At 42.0% G+C, this 16,868-nt stretch overlaps 1 protein-coding gene across 2 annotated transcripts in view; it reads right to left on the reverse strand.

The window, feature by feature from the left end:
- The window catches only part of STK4 (serine/threonine kinase 4), a 258,859-nt gene that overhangs the window by 28,489 nt on the left and 213,502 nt on the right, over positions 1-16,868 (reverse strand). Inside the window, exons 3-11 of one of the 2 annotated variants that reach the window (XM_079321945.1) lie at positions 14,557-14,637; positions 13,604-13,732; positions 11,694-11,808; positions 10,989-11,153; positions 10,432-10,599; positions 9,939-10,076; positions 9,145-9,273; positions 8,673-8,726; positions 6,726-6,912 (exon numbers count right to left, since the gene is read on the reverse strand). In XM_079321945.1, coding sequence (XP_079178071.1) covers positions 6,726-6,912; positions 8,673-8,726; positions 9,145-9,273; positions 9,939-10,076; positions 10,432-10,599; positions 10,989-11,153; positions 11,694-11,808; positions 13,604-13,732; positions 14,557-14,637 — 1,166 coding nt within the window. The remainder of the gene's footprint in view (positions 1-6,725; positions 6,913-8,672; positions 8,727-9,144; positions 9,274-9,938; positions 10,077-10,431; positions 10,600-10,988; positions 11,154-11,693; positions 11,809-13,603; positions 13,733-14,556; positions 14,638-16,868) is intronic. The other variant, XM_079321946.1, reaches the window with a different exon arrangement.

The following is a 16,868-nucleotide window of genomic DNA, read 5'->3' on the forward strand; positions in this document are numbered from 1 at the left end:
AATATTCTGGAGTTACAAAGCTTGTCATGACAGGGAGAGTAAGACAACCTCAGGAACACATTTGGTGTGCACTTTACTCAAGGCAGTTTATCTAGTTAATTCTTAAATAGCTGCTCTTGATGTCACAAAGATTAGATTTCCTCCCTATATCACAAAAATTGCAGCTGCAGAACAGTCAGGAGATAATGGTACAAATTAATTAACAATGAAGCTGACATGAATCAGCAACAATGATCAATTACTACATGAGTGATTTGGAAGTAAAATGTGATCCTTGGTACATGTATGTGTATTTGTCAAAAATTCAGAGGCTACAATCTCTACTAAGCCTTAGTCCTCATTAGTCTCAGTAAGCTGCTGCTTTATATTCAATTATGTAGCTTTAAGACTGAAAATACATACTCAGGATGCATGAAGAAGTGCCTGATGATCATGGGTAAGCAACACTTCATTAATATAAAATTTCAAATGGAACTGCAGTTTGCTTTGGGCTATTTTTTGGAGATCATAGGTGAACTTCAGCAGCTGGACAGCATAATTTGTACAGTCTGAAGAGGACTGAGTCGTTTTAAGCAGCAGAGCAGAGAGATGTCAAATTACTCAACTAGAGCAAAAATTGCTCCATTGTTAATAAGCTCATCCCATGGCAAGAGGAGCTGAAATTCCCTCGTATTAAAAGCAGAACACGTAACACTTTTTATCTCTTTATGAGGGCAAGTCTCCCCATAATTACGGCCTATCTCAAATTAAATCAAACCAAAACACTCCCAACAGGTTCTGCTATTAATAAGAAACTCCTAAATGAACATAAAAATCAACCCAAATCTCTTAATGAGTAAGGTGTGAAAGACATCTAAGGAGAAGAGCACCAACACTCACCCAAAGCTGTGACATCTACAGTGAGAGCCCTTCCAAAAATAGGGGAGGAAATCCTCACAGTAATTGAGGGTGCTTAAGGCCAGGTTTCCTCCTTTTATATCTGCTCTGCTTTAAATCTCAGTCATGATTATAAATATAGAGCAGCTTTCTTCTTCCATCACAGATTTTCAGTGGCCACCTCATGTCTTTCACCTCATTAGCCTGAGCTGCTAATTGAGTCCAGCAGCCACAGCACGTGGCAGGCAGCGAGATGGGAAGGAGCACTGAGAAAGAAGTGAACATTTCCTATTCTGCATCCTCTGGCTCAGCTCCTCATAAATCTTAATGAGGAACAGCCTCATCAGCAGGGATGTAGTCTTCACATGCAGCACCTGTGGGTGACAGCTCAGGCTCCCCAGATGGCACAGAACCAAGTAAGCACTTCCTCACTCCCTTTCTATTCATGAGCCAGAAACTCATTTGCTTATCTAGAGAGAGCAGAAAACAACATTGCAATGAACATTTCTTTTCCCCTGAAGCTGGAAAATCTGCTGGTAGAAACAAATTTGGTTTCGAACTTCTGCAATGAAGGAATTTAAGAGTTTACACTTTTTCTTATTCCTGCTTAGGAGTAAGGCTTTCTCTAGGATTTATTTTGATCCAGTGGGGAGTTTATTCTTAGAAGAGATAGGTAGGCTCCAGCCTGCCTGTATGTGCAAATGCATAAATGTTCATGGGACAGAGATGTATTTACTAAGTGATTTACTATTATTCTGTTTCTTGGTTGAGTCTCCTAAGCACACCACCTCCTGCACAGTGCTCAGGACCCTGTTATAATCACACCTCCCATCTTTTCCAAGAAGAATGCTTCTGTCCAGAAAAAAAAAAAACAACCTACTTTCTATCCCCCACCCTACTAAATACAGGAGTGTTCAATTATAAACTAATAAAACCAGCAAAAATAGCTCTATCAAACTCATACATCCTTTCTCCAATTTCAGTACCTCTGAAAAGATAAACAGATAGTTAACTTTGTCTTAGCAATGAAGCTCTGTCAAATGTGCTGGACAACCAAAGGCAGACAAGCATCCCCCTTAGATCCTGGATTTAACTTCTCTTCATTCTGTGGCCTGCATAGAGCCAGCATTTCAATTACTAGGGCCAGTGTTCAAAAAGAAAAACAAAACATACAGCAAAAACCCCACAACAAATGGCAGCACACACATCATCTCCCATCCCTCAGAAATGCTGTCTGCATGTTCACACAGCTTAATATTCTTAAGCAAATTTTGCTGGCCACTGCCTATGTCAAGCTTGCCAGCACGGCTGCTATTAAAAGTCAAAAAGCACCAGGAGCATTTCTCTGTGCAGATTTGTATTCTCCACATCCCAAGAGTGGCAGTAGGATGATTCTTACAGTTCGAGAACAATTTAATCAATGTAGGAGTTTGTATAAGCAGCATGTTATTTAAATGCATAATGCTGGGAGTGTTTTATGGTTCAATTATGACTAAATGGACCAATTTGCTTTAAACACAGAACTGCACCACTGGACATTAGTAACACTAAGTAGTGGGAAGCTTCTGCAAAGAGCTATTATTGTCCATGGAGAAAACCAGAGGCAAAACAAGAACCTTTGGCCAGAATCTTTGACGCACACATGATGTAAATCCTGACAAGACGTGGAGTTATTCTCCATGGGCAATTTGGATAATGTGCCACTGCACTTCTCTGGACAACTAAAGATATCATCATCTATGGCTACCCCAGCTATACACCACTAACACTTTACTCAATTACAATATTAATGCAATCACATAATTCTCTTGCCACCAATTCTCATTCTGCTGCTCACCCTGCAGGTTTTGCAGTGAAAAATCTCAGGTTAATTCATGGGGAAAAAACGTTTCCCGAGTCTTGGCAGAAACATTTCTCTGGCTTAGGTTTAAGTGTGACCCACTAGATGTCTCACACAGCCACCAAGATGACAAGCTTACTCTGAATCATTTCTCAAATAGGAAATTGCCAAGTTTGCATCTTAGCTCATTTAATTTGCTAATGAAGCCCAATTCCCCCTCAAAAGGGGAAATACTTTTTAAAATGACACAACCATGCTCAGCAGTGTGGGCATGGTAAAAGCACAACAAAACCCAAACCACCTCAAACTGTGTAAGAATGAAGCCTGGATTTATTTATTTTGAACATTTACAAACTCTAAAGAATTTTTACCAGTACATCACATTATCAAGGTAGAGACAACAGTGTTACTAAAGCTTCTGATCTACCTCTGCACCAGCCACTATACTGAATGAGTGCCACAAATACCCCACACCCACAGTCCTTCCCATCTCCAGATTCCTCATTCATCTCAACCCCAACACCAGACAGCCCAACTCACACTGCTGCTGGCAGTTCTGCATTCTCCATATAATTCACCAATTATTTGGTGCTTGAACAAACAAGATGTACTTTAACAGAGAAAATAAGGCAGACTATAGTACTAGACAAAGTAGATCCAATTTCACTTGGATCTGATCATATTGCAGTGTTCAAGGAAGGCAACATTATTATAAAATTATGTTCCACTCTTCAAATCAAAGAGAGAAATTCATGCCAAGATTCCACTATCTAAACAAGTACAGCAAGTAAAACAGAAAAAGGAAGAGTAAAAGCATAAAGAGTAAAAAATGCTTCACTGTTTACTAGCACTATATATTCTCTCACAGAAAAATTTAAAAAGGACATTTCCAGACATATTAACAGCTCTAAAGTTATTCCAGCTCTCAAGCACAATGGAAATGTCTGTTATTACAAATCACTGCTCATCTATAGTTCTCCAGCTACATTTAAAGTTTTCCTGGAATGGTTTAACTGCAATCCATAAGTAATCTTTCAGCAATCGATTTAGAAGTAAAATGTGTCACAGCACAATTTAGTATCTGTGGTCTCAGGCAATCACTTGAGTGCTTTCAGAACATGTAACAGAATGTCACAGTGACATTTTTAATGCTGCCTGACTATTTATATTGAGTGCCCAGAATAAAGCCAAGCAAATGAAAGAATTTAAGCAAACACAATTACAGCTCAATTGACTGCAAAACAAAATTTCCCCTACAATGTAAAATACTGGAATTTAAGATTCCTCTGAGCCTAAGAAGTCACAAATTGATTTATGCAAGAATCACTTTCAAGTCTGCTGGAAGTTGTTTGCACTTTCAAAGCTATTGGAAGTTGTTTGCTAGAGTTTTCTAAGACAATCCTATCTATAAAACACTGAAATACAACACTCTACACACTTTTTACATTAAAAAGAAATACGACCAAACAAAAAACTACTTAAGATACAGATTTATTTTTCTAATTAAAAAGAAGGGCTAGAGCACAACTTCAGAAACCTGCACTTAAAAAGCCCAGGACACCTAGGGAAACTATAATTCCATGTAAAAAACAAAAGAGAAGTTTTTTATAACCTTAAAAATAGGTTCTATTGTGAGTCATAACACAAACTCCCAAAAAATATATAGATGTCTTTAAAAATATGATTCAATGAAGCTCCTAAAAACTCAGTTGTTCTCATACAGCATTATTATACTTAAGATTACAAAGAGCACTTTCTCCAGAGGGTTCTGCAGCAGGCTGATGAGCTTTAGGGCCAAATGCATTTAACTGAATGTTATGAATATGTAAATGGCAGGATGAAAAAATGGAACTGCAGGGAATCCTCATGAAGGGCAAGCTGCCATGCATACCCAAACCAAACTGAGAACTGCTCTGTGCAGCAAAGAGTTACACTACACAAGGAGGAGTAGAAAAGGGTGTGAAGGTACAGATAGCAGACATACAAATACCAGATTTGCTGGAATGAAGCTACAAGCAGGGAAAATGCAGCAGAGTGGGTTCACAGGGTGTGAAGCCCATGGCCATGGAGGGGTCCCTGTGCCAGCCACCCCTCCAGTACCTCCAAACACCTCCTGCCACACACCTGGCTGGGAACACTGCAGCAGCTGAAGAACAGAGTCTTCAAGGAGCTTGAAGTGTAAGGAGGGTTTAAAATAAAAGCTCCACTTTCCAGTCACGGAGCTCTGGAGGTGTCAGAGCTTGTTGAGGAGCTCCCTCTGGAGGGTAGAGCCTGCCCTGTGGTAAAGGCACTGCTGCATCCTCATCACTGATTCTGCTCAAAACCACAGCATGTCCTTGCTAAAGAGACTCTATCAAAGGCATCTCCTCAAGCCTCTGAACACCACAGACAGCACTGGGTGCTTCTGAGTTACAAGCACTGCAGCCTCAAAAAGATAGGGAGAAGATAAGCACATGTCAAACACCGAAGATAAACTCCAGAGGTGCTTTACTTACACAGTGCTGGCAGTGCAGGAGCACCAGACAGCAAAACCTCTGATACTGAGAGCCATGAAATGGAACAGTACACACTGATGATGAGAAACTATCAGTGCAGTCTGTTGGGAAAGAAGCTGAAGCTTCACCAGGTTTATTTAATCCTGTTGAAATGTGCCTTTCTTTGGATGACATTTTAGCTGCTCTAAGCATCCATCCTCCTTGCTAGACTGACCTTTTTCTTTGCTGCCCCAAGCTGCTACATGGACTGACACCTCTGGGTTTTAATGTGCTGAATCATGTTTATCACTGACACATCTGGGTTTTAATGTGCTGAATCATGCTTATCAAAGTTCGGAAAAATCTTTAAAGGGATTCTGCTGAAATCTCCCTCTCAAAACCAACATCATTTCACAAGCTTCAAAGGGTCATGACAGGGAAGAAGGTTTCAGCACAGAAATTCCTGAGGAAAGGATTTTTCCAGACTCCTATGAAGAACAGCTAAAGGCTCAATATCAGAAGGCCAAGGAGGTTTTTAGAAGCAGTGCCAGAGCCAAAAGAACAAGCCTTGCATGTGATGGTCATACTTACACTGTTAAGCCCTCAGTCAGCACTTTCCCCAGTCCTTGAGCAAACAAACCTCCAGGCTGGCCAGTTGAATCATCCCTGCCTACCTCTGCCTCAGGACTGTGAGGTTAACAAACCACTGGGAATGGATTTCTATGAGAATCCATAATTCAGAAAAGATTGCTTTTCTTGTAGTCATAATTCTCAGGGAAGGCTCTCCCTGCCATTTCTTTAATCAAAGAAACATTTCCAACCCTTTTCCAGCTCAAGCTGTAGGGTCTTCCATAGATTACCAGTCAAATAATTTTAAATCTCACATCCTCTGACAAGGCTTGTGGCTTTAGTAAGCTTTCCTGTTTTATGGCAACATGGATTTCAGCTTGAATGTCTGAAACAGCAACACAGCTGATTGGGCTGTCCTCAGTGACTACAGTAACACCAAAGCAGCTCACCAGTCTAGAGACGTGTCAACCCCACCTCCTGCATGTCCTGCTGTGAGGAAGCCTGCAATATATTTGTCATTTCATAAATTTGTCTCTTCATTGAATGCATCACTCCTAAAACAGACTTACTGCTTTCAGAGGCCAGGTTACAGCCACATCATCATCTAAAATAACACACTTTTTGTGATTAACCCCTTGTTACAATCCCCCTCTACATTCTGCGAAAAATACAAAACCTGCAAAATAGAACTGATAAAAAAAACCACCTCCAAACTACTAGCTAAAATCAGATCTTACTTGATTAACACAAAAGCTTATGGAAATTGTGCACTTCAGCTATGCCAAGTGCAAGACTACAAAGCATGGCTTGAAACTTGGGCTTAGAAAGGTTTCTCTACTGCCAGAGAGCACTGACCTGAGTTTTGGCTCCTTACAACCACAATAATCTAATAAAAATATCAAAGCAGGTTGGGAATACACATCACAGCCCACACAAAGATTGAAGTAATCTTCTAGAAGTCTTACTTTTCATGGTGCCCTCCTCCTCCTCCTCCTCAGTGTTGATGACCATGGTGCCCAGCTGGGACTCCAGGGTGCCATCGTGCTCTATCATGGTGTTGGCTCCATCACTCATGGTGTTCACAGCTCTGATGGTGCCAGTTTCATCCCCACTCGCCCTCACCATGGTACCCGAGTCCATCTCATCCTCCTCCTGTTCAAACATGCCACAAACAGGTTTTAGTGATGGTGGTGAAGCCCCATGAGCAATGCCTGGAAAGTCACACTGATTCAGAGGTTTTACACACACACACAGAAGCAACGTTTGGGTTTATGCACTTTATTATCTCCCTGTCATCTCCAAACAGGTAATGAAAACTAATGAATACTTTTCTGCCAGCATGATAAATAAGAGAACAGATAAATAATCAGCAGAAACTTCTCAGTGCAAGTGGTATCTCATTTCTGAGCTGGTGAAGTGTCTGTAAAGAGTAGATTAGAACACTCAATCAGTCATTAGTGTTTCTGTTCATGCAGGCAGTTCTGAGAGCTGACCCTAACCCTGCATTTCCAGTGGTACAGCTCACTGAGGAGTCATCAGTTAACTTGACAGCACCAGGTCTAAGTCTGAAGAGTATGTGGAACATGGAAAGAAATGCCCCTCATCCTGTTTTTTTCCCTATTTTTGACATTTAGGCAGTTTTACTCATTATAAACTTCAGGAGCACTGAAGAAAAATTAACTACATCTGCAAATCTTTAAAAAAGATTCAAATACATTATCAAAGCTTGATAACTTTTTCCAATGAAAATTACTTTTTATCTTCCCAGTTATTTAAAGGGACTAATAACAAAAGTTGGACTTACGGCTGCCAAGGCTCAGGAGACTGATTCTGTAGGAAAACACAACCTCTCCAAATCAAACTGTGGCAGAACAACTTCCTGGCAGGTTCATTGGGTGGTGTGTGCCTCACTAGGTGTGTATTGTGACTAGGATTTCATGAAGAACAGGGTCAAGATTTCCACAATCCATTTGGTTTCTTGGAAATGTGGACCAGCTATCCAACTGCATGAACAGGAATCCCTTTTTAGGTTTATAGGAGAGTTTCTAGGCATCTCACTTAGATGAGATGCTCATGGTCTGTTCTCAGAATGAAGTTCACATTCTTTTATGTGACCATGGCCTTACTGGTGTTAGAAGGAAAACATACAGGTATTGCACATCAAGTTGTAATACTCCATCTCAATGCCATGGAAAGAGAAGTCACCTCTCCATGTTCTGTTGTCCCCAGCTTTTTACCTGTCGTATCAAGGGTGTTTATAAAATTTACTTCCCAACCTCAAAACCAGCAGCAAAAGAGGAGAAAATTAGACAAGATGTTAACAGAGGAGAATTAATTTTCAGTGGAGTTGAGTGGGTGATAGGAAGTAATAAATCTGTTAGTTACACATCATTTAATAAAGGACTACATCAGAAATTTCCACAGCACTTGGGAAGTGCTTGGGAAGCTTTCCTGCTAGCAGACACTGAGTAGAGAAGCTTCAGGAAAACACAGAGACCAACAGAGAGGACCCAACTCCACTACACAGACACCAGCTCTCAGCATTGTGATCCCAGGTCAGTCAGAAACGAAGAGGGGATGGCAAAGACAAAACTCAGGGTAGGGACAGTAGAACTGACATCATGGCAACATGACCAATCTTCCACACTGAATAAATATCCAGCCCTAGACTGCAAAACCAGATGCACAATGTGCTCAGCACAGATACTGTGGACCATGCTGCCCAAGTGCCACCCCTGAGCAGGGCTGGCATACAATGACTTGTGTTGCCCATTTCATTTATTCAGGCTGAAGCAGGCAGAGGTTCAAAAACCAGCTTTCAACATGCTTCCCAAACTCACATGCTGTAACCACTGAAACAAAGAGTCAAACTGAAATCCACAGCAAGCCCTGAACACTTCCCATGCCCTCACCTCAGGCTTCTGTCGGTTGCTCTTGTGTAGAAGAAAGTTTCTATAAGGGATGTTCTAAAGCACAATAGTAAAACACAACAGACTTATATCACAGTGCATCAGAGATGATATTATTATTCTACATGAGGAGAGCAGCCTAAGACTGAATCTGCGAGGAAAAAATTCTCACTACTGCACAAATATTATAATCCAACTGGGAAAATCAATCTATTCTGCATACAGGACTTTGTAGCCCTACTCAATCCCAGCTCTCAAGCTACACTGTAAGGTGAACAGTACCCCACACATGCTGCCTGTCCCACCCAAACACAGCCTGAGCATTGGGTTACACAATCATAAAGCAGAAAACTCCAGAACTAAGTCAAATCCATTGGCAATTGGACAAAATATTGCAAAAGCAAAACCCCAAGCAGTTAAGCCTTCTGAAAGGAGCAAGAGTTTGGCCTTTCCACACGTGCTATTAAATACTCACTGAATTTTCTTCATCCTCTTGGTCGAGCTCACGCTGCTGTGCCTCTTGGCGCTTCAGCTTGATGTCCATGGCCTCATTAATCAGGTCCCTCAGAATTGACACTCCTTTGGCACTTTTAACAAATGGATGCTGTGAAATATTTTGAAAACAAATAAGCACTGCATCCAAAGCAGGACAGAACAGTAAAACTCTGTTACTAAGGCCTACTTCAAATAAAATTAAAGTTTAACTTGAAACATTACTAAAATAAAATCCAGTTCTGTTAGACTTTCCACCCCTCCAAAAAACATCAAGCTCTGAGGGCACAAATGATGTGAGACATTGGGCTCATTCACCTCCTACAGCTCTACTTACTTCTTTCCTTAGCTTAGCTGTCAAGAACCAATTACACAGACCATTACCATGCCTGGAACATTCTGAGCAACCACTTCCATTTAGCCTGCCCTGTTTTGTGTTTTAAGAGACAGTTTCTTGGCTAGTACTCGTGGGAATTTGAAAGTAAAACAACAAATCCAAACCAAACCAAACCAGCAAATCAACAACAAACTCTGAAAGCCAAAACAACAAAAACAACCCAGAGAAGACAAAGGAAGTTGAAGTCAGATTGATTCTTAGAGAAGAACTGAAAAGTTGAAGTTGAGTGTGAGATTTTTGAAATGAGTTATTAAAAAGTAAAATCTATAAGTGAGCAGGAGCTGCAAGAAACGAAACCAACATCTCTCAAGAGCCACACAGCACAGCCTACCCTGGGCAAGCCTCCCCCAGAGCTTATATTCTCCTAAGAAAAGGCAGACCTGCAGCAGCTGGGTTGCAGTGGCTCGCTGCTCTGGGCTCTTCACAAGACACTGCTTCACAAAATCTGTGAAATTGTCTGACCACAGCTCTGGCTTCCGGAATGTTGGAGGTGGATTGGTAGGAATCATGAAAATTGCCTGAAAGCAGAAGAGTAGTTCAGGTTTCCACAACAAAGCTTAAAACCAACAATTCAACAAATACACCCAAACACATGCTGGTTCTAAAGAACAGTGGACTTTTCAAGGTGTTGCCTCTGAGGAGTTTGTGCCAGTATAACACAAAGATCTGCTCACAGAGATCAAGCAGCAGGAAAACAGACTTTTCTCACTAGGTGCTCATAACTGGCTGAGCCATTATGTGCCCAAAAGTAAACTGACAGAAAACAACTTGTTCTATACATTAAAAGCAAGATTGCATGCTGATATGTGATTCAGCCAGCTATGATATCAAACCTTTCCCATATAGCAATATATTTAAGGCCACAGTCCTTACCCTCATGGGATGAATATCTGCATAGGGTGGCTTTCCTTCAGCCATTTCTATTGCAGTGATTCCCAGGGACCAGATGTCTGCCACACAATTATACCCAATTTCCTGAATCACCTCTGGAGCCATCCAAAATGGGGTCCCTATGACTGTGTTCCTCTTTGCCATGGTGTCCTGAGAAGGATAAAGATCCACACAATGGCAACTGTATTAGCCACAAACAGTCATTAATGAATTATCACCCTAATTATCCTGCACACATGCAGATTATTCAACTCAGCAAGACCAGAACATGGAAGCCTGCAAAGAACAATTAAAACATGCTCACAGAATTTAAAAGTATCCTAAAAAAAAGCAGCAAATGCTATTGCAGACAATTACTTAGTTGTAACAGCCTCCATAGAGGAAGATCTACTCTAATCTGCTGCTGGTTTAGCATCTCATGTTGATGCAAAGTGCTAAAAACCAGCTATGAACAATTTATCAATCTCTACAACCCCACCACACACACAGAGGTTAGAAAGGTAAACTGAAATGTACACAGCCACTCTGGTTTTACTTACTGTAAGTTGTCCTGCCACTCCAAAATCAGCAAGTTTAGCATGTCCTTCTGTATTTAGCAATATATTTCCAGCTTTGATGTCCCTGTGAATTTTCCTCATAAAATGCAGGTACTCCAGTCCTTTGAGTGTCGACTGCACTATTGTAGCAATTTCCTCCTCTGTGAGCTGAAGAAGGGAAGAGTTACTGCCAACATACCAGAGCTGAGACACAGCACTATTGTGCTTTGGTCTGTACTTTACTGAGATTCACTAATTGCTACTTAACTGCTTTCACTAAAGGTTTCCATACCAGCGGGGAATTAGTTAGTGACTTACAGCACTATGCAGCAGAATTAGATCACAACCAGCACACATATACACACTGCCACATTTCACATCCTAACCTGTTCTCAACCTGTTCTCAACTGGTAATTCTTACCCTACAATAACCAAAGTAAGGCAAAATAGGGTCTGACTTGGAATCCATCTGGGTTTTCAGGAAAGTCAATACACCAAAACCTGCTCCACCAATTAAATCATCCAGATAACCAAAACTGAGTGTAATCAGTTTTCTTATTTTCAGAGGAACAAAGGACCTGCATCTCAAGTCATGGCCAATGGTTGTGTCAGGCACTGAACACTGAGAATTATTCCCTAACTACTCAGCTTCCTGGAGCTGCTGGACAGCACATTCCCATCCATGCACTGAGAGGAGAAAGGACCTACAGTTTTATTCCGTAAGCGAATGATGTCAGACACGGATCCAGCGCCGCAGTATTCCATCACTATCCACAGGTCAGTGTTCTTAAAATAGCTGCCATAGTATTTCACCACATGAGGACTGGGAAAAAAGGATAAAACAAAGGGTCAGACAGCAGCAACCAGCATCACTGAATAAACACAACACACTGCAGAAACCCTAAGTGTGTTTTAGAAACTTTGTGCTGAAACTCAGATCAGAAGAATACCAGAACACCCAGAATTCTGCTCAAGGCTCCCCAGGCCTGCCAAGCCTGTTCCCACAGCAGGGCTCATATGACCTGCCAGTAAGTCACTGCAGGGAGCTGAACTGGCCAACAAATCCCACGGAAACAGAACGATTAGCCTTCAGTCTGGTTCAGCTTCCTGAACCAGGTTACACAGGGGTCAGTGCTGGGGCAGGACAAGGGAATGGGAAATAGGCCACAGCAGTGCTTGGTAAGCTGCTGCAGAACATTTGCAAACAAAGGAAAGCTGGAAAATAGCTACTATATTCACTAAGGCAAATGTTCCCTCACCACCACATGAACCTACTTGTCTCTTCAATTTAGTCCAGGATATATTTTAGGATGTCAGTACATCCTAAGACTCTGTCTCATCTAGTGTCTGGCTGCCCAAAAAGCAAACAGCCTAGTAAAGTACACTGTTCAGAAAAACCACATGTCCTCTGGAAAAGGTAAAGTAGAAACTAACACAAACACTGCCCCTGATTTGATGGGAATAGAGCTAAGGAACAAAAGTGTGTTTAATCTATTCTCTGATGAACATTTTCTAATGAAAAATCTTTAAATCTAGCAAGTCAGTCACACTGCACAGTGTCCTTTAATGCTTGCACAGGAAATGTGATGCTCCAGTGATTCACTCCTTCTGCTGTTCACAACTGTAAGGTCTCACTTTAGGCCTCACAATACTAATATTTGATTTAAGAGAAAGTACTAATGCATTTCAAGTTATGCAGTAAGATTTTTCAGGAACAATTTCTTTTCAAGGTACACCCTGCTGCCAGCCCCTAAGTCATCTTCATTTAACTACAGTGAGAGTGGAATGCAGCAGAGTAAGTGACTGGGACCACAGTTTTATACTGCTCATGTAATTCATTTTAAATGGTTTTCCATGCAGGAACTCCTCCAAAGTAGTGTTTCCTAAGGCCAGATTCATACAACCAGAAGAAATGAGTGTATTTTAAACCTTCAGCCTTGGACTTTGAGAGGGTCTTCCCTACCCACAAGCTTTTCACTGTCTAAATCACTGCAGCATCTTTTCCTATCAAAACATGCAACGAAGGGGGACAGCCATCAGCACACAGACTGCCAGCAGGTTATTCTGGGGATGCTCAGCTGAGCAGAGAGCTTGCACTGCAGCAGAGCCTGCAAGGCAGAGCAGGACCAGGAAGGACAGCCCTGCCACCCGAGCAGGTGACAGCACCGAGGCCGTGCACATGCAAGAGCAGTCATGCATTGGTGGCTCTCACCCACACGCCCTTGAAAAAAGAAACAGAACACCTCCTTCTAGCAGTTTTCTAGGCCTTGCTGGGAAGCCAGCAGCCCTGTGGGCACGGGAGCTGCTGTTCAGCACACAACCAAGCCCCCAGTGCCCAAGAAGTGCCAGTGTTGGGGCAGAGCTGGCAGCAAGTGCAGGGTTACCCCACTCAGCTCAGGGCTCCCTCCTGCTGCAAGCCACATTTCTGCTGTCTTACCTTTGCACTACCCAAATGGTCAGCTAAGGTGACTCAGTTGATACCAGGTAACTTGATTGTACAAGTCCAGCCTTTTAAAAAACATTTAAGGCAACATGGTGGCTTTTATTTGATTAAATGCCAGGTCACAGGTGATATTTTTCCTTGCATCCCAATAAAGGGTTTTGCAGTGCACACTTACCTGTCACATTGCTGCATGATGGATATTTCCTTTATGATCTCCTGCAGGTCAGATTCCACAGGAACTTGTTTAATTGCAACAACTTGCCCTGTTTCTTTATGGATGGCTTTGAACACGCTGCCATAAGAACTAGAAAACAAAACATTAAACAAACACTGAAAATAGTAACAAAACACAAATGCCATGGCTTTACTTTTTGCAAGTGTAACCATTAGGTAAAACATTAATTATCCTTTTTTAAAAATGTTTTGTATTTTAATGTAAATAATCAGCCCACTAACTTCTAAACACAGTAATACAGTGCACTGACAGTGAGGAAAGTGCATACCATCATTACACTGACCATAGCTTTGGAATGGCCTTTTACACGAATTCAACAACTAAAATTCTCTTTTTCCAGCACAGAGTACAAGCTGAGCATCAGTAAAAACTACAACTCTGGCCAGAGAGATTTGCCTGTTCCTGTCAGATATTATCATCCTTATTTCCAGCTGCTTTACTTACAGCAGCCAGGCAGATTTACAACTCAGTTGTTTCAAACAAACTGCTCAAGGCAGTGAACATGCCACTCCTGGAGTATTCCTGTGCTGCTCTGCCTCACCAAAGGGCACAGTGCCACTGAAGTTCACTTCCACCAGACAGATCTTCCACAAGAGGTACCAGGGATGAGCTACAATATCTCCTGAGTTCCCACAGAGCTCTACCAACTCCAGACTGGCATTTTTTAAGAACTTTTTAACTACCTACTGCTGACCCATAACCTGCTACTTGGATTAAAATTGGGAAACAAATTCTTTATTCTGTTATTAATCAAACACTGTCACTCTATCAGTAGCTCCCTTTCAGAAACACGACCATGACAAAAATGAAACATCAGAGTCCACTGAACACACCTCTACACAGATATGTTCCTAGAAAAATGTACATTTGGCCCACTGGAACACCACACATACCCTTCTCCAAGCTTCTCCAGGACATCAAATACTTCTTCAGGTTGTTTGGTTAAACTGTCTTCATCTAACTTCTTCAGCTGCCTGTATGGGTAAGAAGAGAGAAAATACTACATTTAATTTTATGGCAGTTTGGGCTCTGCTGAAACAGAAAAATAAATAGCACCACTTAAACATACAAAAGGTTTGGCATGAAGTAAATTGATTATGAAGTAAGTTTATTTCACCTGATAAGTATACTGATTATTAGCATCCAATAGCAAAAAAGGACTGGGAATTAGAAATAACAGAATGTGAGCAGGCAGAAATCAGTTTCAGAATCTATATGCTGGTGGTCACATCTCAACGTGGTGGAGCCTTGAAGCCACTGAACATGTCTGCTAAATTTCAATATCTGGAATGGAAGGATACCTACCAAGGCCAAAAAAAAAAAGGAATATCCTCTTCCCTGATACACAGAGTATGTGCAGAATACATTTGTTGGGAGGCAGGAGGTAATACTGCTCTCACCTGTACATTTCTAACATCAAAACTTCAGATTTTAACTTCATGGGCCTGGACATATACTAAGAAAATTTTACCAGGAAAAAGGAAACTGTGTCTGACTCTCAGGGTCTTAATGCCATCTCTGTTAACTGCATTGCTAATGAGAGCTGAAATAATTTCTAGGAATAAAAACCTGCCAGGTGCTGTGATTCTTCACGTGGCCCCCTTTCCCACAGTACTGCTTTTAGGGAGATCCTAAAAAAAGCACAAAGCAAAGCAACAAGATCAATCATATTTATTTGAGTCTACACTGAAGAGCTGTTCACCAAACCTCCTGAAACAGCTAAGGACTACATAACAAAAAGGTCTGAAAACAGTATTTTATTGTCAGTGGTAAGAGTATCCAACAGCCCACAAACAAGTGCTCTTTCATTTTCAAGTGAACTAAAAAAAAAAAATCTGAAACAATAAACAAAAACCAGCCAACAAAACCCCCTCCAAGCTCCCTAAACCAGCTCATACAAGATTTTTAGACACAGAAACTTAAGAGTCTCAGAGTTTTTAGCACTGACTGGTGTTTAAAGTAAAACACACGTGGTCGCCTGCAACTGCAAATAACTCCTGAAAGTTCTTACAACTGCTGCTAAAGACCAGGACTCCAGCCACAGGAATACTAATTTTTATACTAAATATACAACTTTTTCACACAGTTTCTTCAGAAACAGAGTGGAAAACCATTCATTGATCCCTGGCTATTATGTTTATGTACAAAAGCCACATGGGAGGAGCAGCTCACACATGGAGCACATACAATGGCTTCCTGAAGCAGAGGAAACATTATATAGAAGCAGACTCAGGAAGTGGTGAAATACTGAAAGTAGCTGCTGGCTTCCCCACTCAGATAAGCATTAAACAGAATTTACTTGTCCCTGTAAAAACAGAGAGGGAAGAAGGAGTGGAAAAAGAGGAAAAACAAGTAATACATGCACCAGAAAATACATGTCACCATTCACAAGGAGCCCAAAAAGCAACGATGCAAGAGGCAGAACCTTCTTGTTAAAGGCCTAAATTCTACTGGCATAAAAGGGGAAAAAAAAAGCCTTTCATGTACTCAAACACAATAATCAGACAACTACTGCATTTGCAGTGAACAGCCTAATCTCTACTACAGAGCAGGAGCTTATTTTAATTTATTTTAAATGACTTTGCATTGTCCTGTTCCACGGAGCGCACTTGCTGCTGTCTGACATACTGTTCTGGATGTGTGTACCACACAGATGTAACAGCAACACAAACCCATCTCACCTCTGCCGTTATTCACATCTCATCTTAACCACTGCCATAAGCAATTACAGAATAAAAATGGGTTTGTTTTGTTTTTTAAAAGACTATACATCACTGTTTAACCAAACGGGCCAATGCCACTGGGGACCAGCGCCAGCAGCTTCCTTTGTTCGCTGCCCAAGCGTTCCTTGGGCCACAGCTGCGAACCACTGATAGGATTCTGACACTGACACTGACACTGCATCCCAGCTGAGCTCCGGCTCCGCACCACAGCCCCGGCCCGGCCGCCGAGACAGGGACACACGGCTTCGTGCGGGGCTCCGAGGCTCGATGCGGTGCGCTCAGTGTGCCCGGTGTGCCCGGTGCGCTCAGTGTGCCCGGTGTGCCCGGTGCGCTCAGTGTGCCCGGTGCGCTCGGTGTTCCCGGTGCGCTCAGTGTGCCCGGTGCGCCCGGTGCGCTCAGTGTGCCCGGTGTGCCCGGTGCGCTCAGTGTGCCCGGTGCGCTCGGTGTTCCCGGTGTGCTCGATGCGGTGCGCTCAGTGTGCC

The sequence above is a fragment of the Erithacus rubecula genome (genome assembly GCF_903797595.1).
Source record: "Erithacus rubecula genome assembly, chromosome: 18".
NCBI classification, from domain to species: Eukaryota; Metazoa; Chordata; class Aves; order Passeriformes; family Muscicapidae; genus Erithacus; species Erithacus rubecula.